The 5,952-nt window shown below is 43.0% G+C and overlaps 1 protein-coding gene across 1 annotated transcript in view; it reads right to left on the reverse strand.

Annotated features, from left to right (window-relative positions):
• The window catches only part of LOC100944177 (zinc finger protein 493-like), a 99,986-nt gene extending 96,958 nt beyond the window's left edge, over positions 1 to 3,028 (reverse strand). The window contains 1 exon segment of the mRNA XM_012813966.1: positions 2,715 to 3,028. Coding sequence (XP_012669420.1) covers positions 2,715 to 3,028 — 314 coding nt within the window.
• Between the last annotated feature and the right edge of the window lie 2,924 nt (positions 3,029 to 5,952).

Below are 5,952 nucleotides of genomic sequence, written 5' to 3' on the forward strand. Positions count from 1 at the left end.
TTTTTTTTTTTTTTTTTTTTTTGCCAGTCATTGGATTGAATCATCACTTGACTTGATCAAAAGTATTACAAGAGTCTGCTGTGACTCTGGGCTAATCCCCAGTCTCTGTAGGATATGTTTAACAGCCTAGTTCTGCAAGGCCCATGTCCTGAAGGGGGTGCTGAAGGGGAGGTGGAAAGAAAGTGCAAATTGGAGACCCTTTGACCTTTCAGGTTTATCTAATTAAAAAAAACACAGCAACACAATGCCTTCTCACAACTCCTACTGCCTTCCCACATTTCCAACCAAACTGTAAGGGTCTCTAGGCCAATTTTCTGGTCTTCACAAGGGGTAAATGTGTACTATGGTCTGTTCATATTCTTACACTAAAAGAAAATAGATTTCAAAAGGCATTTATCAAGTTAAAGAAAAAATACATTTAAAAAAAGTTCAACCTCTTACCTCATCACCAGAGCCCATATGAATATACTTCCAACTTATTCTCTAACAATTGATAATTTAGGCTGCGCATCCAACTTTTCTCATTTAGACTGCAGCCAGACATCTTAACTAAACACACCAAAAGAACTGACAATCTTGATCTTTGTAAAACTTCTTTTGGAACCCTAAAATAGTACATTAATTCATTTAAAAGTTATTTCTAGAAATATTCATGTTAGTGGACAAAGGTTAACTTCATCTTTGTCAAAATGGCTTCTCACACCTGCATTTATTTCTTTGGCTTTGTCATTCAAACAAAAACAAAACATCTATCTTACTGCTACAAGTCCAGCTGTGCAAATGGTGCTGGTTATGCATATGGAAAGAAACACAAGCTTCAGCCAAGATTCTATGTCTTATTAAGACTCAAATTTCAACAAAATCTCTCTGCACAGGCAGCACCTATGGGTCAGTGGGTAGGACGCTGGCCCCATATACCAAAGGTAGCAGGTTTGAACCTAGCCCCTGCCAAACTGCAATGAAAAAATACCTGTGCACTGTGGCAGGCATCTGTAGTCCCAGCTACTCTGGAGGCAAGAGAATTGGCTAAGCCCAGGAGTTGGAGATTGCTGTGAGCTGTGATGCCAAGTCACCCTACCGAGGGTGACATAGTGAGATTCTGTCTTTCAAAACAAACAAACAAACAAACAAAAAAACTCTTCCCTTTTGTGGCCATTGTCAGAGAGGCAGTGGCCAAAATGAAGTTCAATCCCTTTGTGACTTCAGACCAAAGCAAGAACCGCAAGAGACATTTCAATGCACCTTCCCACATTCACAGGAAGATTATGTCTTCCCCTCTTTCCAAAGACCTGAGACAGAAGTACAATGTTCCATCTATGCCCATCCAAAAGGATGATGAAGTTCAGTTGTCCGGGGGCATTATAAAGGCCAGTAGATTGGTAAAGTAGTAGAAAGCAATACGTCATCAATGTATCGGGTGCAGCAGGAAGGCTAATGACACAACTGTCCATGTGGGCATTCACTCCAGCAAGGTGGTTACTGGGCTTAAACTGGACAAAGACCGCAAAAAAGATCCTTGAATGAAAAGCCAAATCTTGCCAAGTAGAACAGGAAAAGGGTAAGTACAAGGAAGAAACAATTGAGAAGATGCAGGAACAAAATAATCTTATATGCAACTTTCATTAAACACTGCTTAAATGAAAAAAAAAAAAACTCTGCAAATGAAAAATTCCTCTTATTTTCCAAGGTAAATAACAAAAAACTAAACCACTCAGTAGGGCAAAAGGAAGTCTAAATCCAGGATATGTGAAATTACTGAACAGTCAAAAATAATACTCTAATAACTAAATGACATTAATTTTGATCTCCATTAGCAATCCTGACAGCAAATGATAAAAATATGGCATTAAATTTTAAAAAGGTATACGTAATTAATGCCACTGTTTCCGTTTTGGTTCCGAAGACTAAGACTGAATTTTTAATTTTTAAATTTTTTTGGTAAACAAAATCTGAAGTTCTACCTTCTAAAGTTGCTGATAAGCTAACTTCTCATTTTTTTCCATAGGGAAATTACTACACCAAGAATCTACCTTCCCATTCTTTTCAAATACAAGAAAAAAGAAGCTAAGTTTGGAGAGAGTCCTATTTAATCTAATGCTTCAAAGAGAAGGACAAAACATCTACCTGGAAATGAAGTGTGATGGGAAATAACCAGTGTGAGTGGAACCCTTCTACTAATGGCGGTTTCTAAATAAGGGAAGATGCTGACATCAAGCAAATTTCAAGTAGACACAGTGAAGAATTTCCACGTGGTCCTCAGAAGTCCTGGCCTTGGAGAAAGCCCCAGAATCCATGGCCACGGGCAATTTCCATAGTGAGACTTCTCAGAAGCATCCTTAGGAGGACACATCAGTTTCACTGCCTTCAGGGGCTGGCAGATAGGGGCGCCAAGCACCATCTTTCCTCTCTGGGAGTTGCAGCCTTTAGGGACAAGCTTCAAACCTGAACTACTTCCAACTTCCAAGGGGACAGGGGGAGCAAGGGAGTGTGGTTCCACTGCTTTCCTCTCACACCAAGCCCAGCAGCTGGGCGACAGTGGCTGTGACAGTGACAGGAGAGGCGGCTGGCGCTGCATGCCTGTTTACTTGTCTCAGATGGATGTGGGAAGAGGAGACAGACTCTAATGAAAAGATGGAGAGGTGAGCTAAAGAGGGGCTGGGGACAAGGGGAGGCACTACCTTTCTTTTCTCTGCTCTTCCTAACTCCTAAAAGGCCTTTCGGGCTCTTCAGAGCCTTTGGCCAGAGAGGTGGCGCCTGCCTCAGCCTCAGAGAAGTCCTGAGACTGCTGGTCGTCGCTGAAACTCTGGGCAGCCTTGGCCCCTGTGGTGTCCTCAAGCCTGAGCTCTGCGACGCAGAGGCTGCGGCCGCCGTTTTGTGGGGAAGACTCAAGCTCCAGAGGTGCCAGCTTTATCTCGTCCTCTCCTAAATCACTGCTTTCATAGGCAGAGAGGCCTCTGTCTGTGCAGCAGTTCCCATCCATGGACAGGAGGAGCTCCAGGAAGCTTCTGGTCCCAAGGTTGATGGGCATGGGGGAAGGGGCAGCAGGCTGACCTCACTTCCCAGTTGCTCTCAGCCCGCCCACCTCCTGTCCCCAGTAACCCCGAGCGGTGCTCCTGACCCAGCAGCTTCCTGGGTGCCCCTAAGGGGGCACCCCAATAGTAGAGCCCAGCCCCCTCTAGTACGCGGATTTCTCAAGGAATCTAAAGTAGACCCACCATTTGATCCTTAAATCTCTCTACTAGAGATTTACTCAAACGAAAAAAAAAATTTATGAAAAGGATACTCACACTCAAATGTTCATAGTAGTGATACCGGATTTTTAACACTGGATTTCCAGGCTCTTGGTCTCAACGTTGGACCATAGAATGAACAGTGAGGTTTTATTTACAGCTCAAAGACCCAAACCTCCTTGCAGGGCAGGATGCAAGTGTTACAACTCTTATGAAAACAACTCTTACAAAGAGCCAAGCCTCTTTGTAGAGCAGGATAGATGTGCTACAGCTCTTACAAAGGACCAAGCCTCTTTGTAAGGCAGGATGAGCAGCAGAAGTGCTACAGCTCTTACAAAGGACCAAGCCTCTTTGCAAGGCAGAGATCAGCAAAGGGTCAAGCCTCTTTGTAGGCAGGATCAGCACTAGAAGTGCCACAGCTCTCTGCTTCTTCTGGATGGTCTGTGATGGTCTGCTCAAGTCTTCTTCTTCTGCTCTATCTTCCTCAAAGGTCTGTGATGATCTGCCCCCAGGCTCTCTGCTCAGGGCCTTATATAGGTTTAATAGCTTAGCTGTGATAGGTCTATAAAATGGACCAATCAGGAGCAGGATTGAAAATGGACCAATCAGGGATGGGCACCAGTTTTCCCTTGATTGACAGGTCCTCCAGCACCGCTCTACTGGAGCCTCTGGGGGAAGAAAGCTCCCCTGCTTGCCCCAACCTGCCTGTTTCTTTGCCAGCTGCTGCCACCAAGACAGAAATGGCAGGTCCCCCAGGCCCTGCTCTGCTGAGGTGGCTGGGGTGCCACTTTTCTGGTGAATTGTAGCACAATTCACAATCACATGGATATAGAAAGAACCCAAGTGCTCATCAATACATGAATAGATTAATAAAATACGGTATATGTATACTCAACCATAAAAAGATGATCTAATATATTTTGTAACAACTTGGATAGAATGGTTCTTGCATGGGGAGTATCAGAGGAATAGCAAAACAAACACTCCCTGTGCTTAGTACTAAATGGGAACTAGTTGATCAACACTTGTTTGCTCATAGGGAAGGAAAACCCAATAAAATTTGTGTGGGGGGAAGGGAAGAAGAGGAACAGGAAGGATAAATTCTGACTCAGTGGGCACTTGGCCTGGGTACATTAGACATTTTCTGACTGAAGGGCACACCTATAACTTAAAGTTTACAAAAGCAAACAACGTAACCAAAACACACATACCCCCATGACATACTGAAATAAACTTTAAAAATACAGTGGTTTCACATGGGCTCTTCACTATATTCAAAATTAACCTATCAGGAAAAGAAGAATTAAAGCTTTATCTTTTTTATCCATTGTCATAACAATGATAAATGTGGTAAACAAAGAGAACATGTAAAGGATATTTTTCCTAACATTATCTTTTGTGTATTTGATATGATTGCATACACTACAGTCTATACATATTGTTGAGATAATTGTCCCAATTTACATCAGTGTGGGACCTTTCACTTTGCCTCCTGTGTCCTTGTGCCATGAGACTATATGTTTTGAGATCTTTCTTATTTTCTGTAACTGACACACATACATGCTTCTCTTTGTCTGATTTCCCCTGGGCATAGTTATTTTCACTTGACTTGACCTATGGTGTTTCCTACACACATCATGGTTTTACACTGTGTAATTTAGCAATGTCATCTTCCCTCCCTTCCCCTCCCCACCCCTCCTCTCCTCTCCTCTCCCCAAGTTCACAGCAACCTCAAACTCCTCGGTTCGAGTGGTCTTCCTGCTTCAGCTACTCAAGTAGCTGAGACTAAAGGTGTCCTCCACAAAACCCAGCTGATTTTATTTTTTTAAAATTGGGGTTCTCACTGTTGCTCAGGCTGTTCTTAAACCTGAACTTAGTGATAGAGTTGTCTTGACTCAGCCTCCCGGAGGGCTGAGCTTATAGGCATGAGCCTCCCCACCTAGCCCCCAATGTTTTTTGTTTTGTTTTCGAGACAGTATTACTTTGTAGCCATCTGTAGAGTGCCTTAGTGTCACAGCTTACAGCAATCTCAAACTATCGGGCTGAAGTGATCCCCTTGCTTCAGCTTCCTGGGAAGCTGGGACTACAGGCACCGGCCACTATGCCTCGCTACTTTTAGAGATGAGGTCTCACTCTGGCTCAGGCTGGTCTGAAACCTGTGAGTTCACTCAGCCTCTTAGAGTGCTAGGATTAGAGGTGTGAGACACTGCGCACAGCCCCAATGCTTTCTTTTGTTAACACGTTTTTGTTTGATTCACAAGCCAGATTTACTTACACAGCTTGTAGAAACATTAATATTTTTCAAGGTTTTCTTCTATTATTTGTATATTTCAAATTTTTTACTGTTTATATTTCTTCTTTACTTTTCCTTTATCTTACTCTATCACATACAAAATAAATCCATTTTAGCTGGGCATAGTGGTTCATGCTTATAACTCTGGCATGAACCAGAGAACTCTGAGAGGCTGAGGCAGGTGGATTGCCTAAGCTAAGGTGTTCGAGACCAGCCTGTACAAGAGTATGACCCAGCCACTATTATAAATAGAAAAATTAGCTGGAGGTGTGGAGGACACTTATAGTCCAGCTTCTTGGGAGGCTGAGCCAAAAGAGTTGCTCAAGCCCAAGGGTTTGAGGTTGCTGTGAGCTATGATGTCACAGCACTCTACCCAAGGCACAGAGTGAGACTATGTCTCAAAAAAATTTTTATTTTAATATTTCCATA

This window comes from Otolemur garnettii, unplaced genomic scaffold (assembly GCF_000181295.1).
Source record: "Otolemur garnettii isolate 467f Iridium unplaced genomic scaffold, OtoGar3 scaffold00392, whole genome shotgun sequence".
In the NCBI taxonomy this organism is placed as follows: Eukaryota; Metazoa; Chordata; class Mammalia; order Primates; family Galagidae; genus Otolemur; species Otolemur garnettii.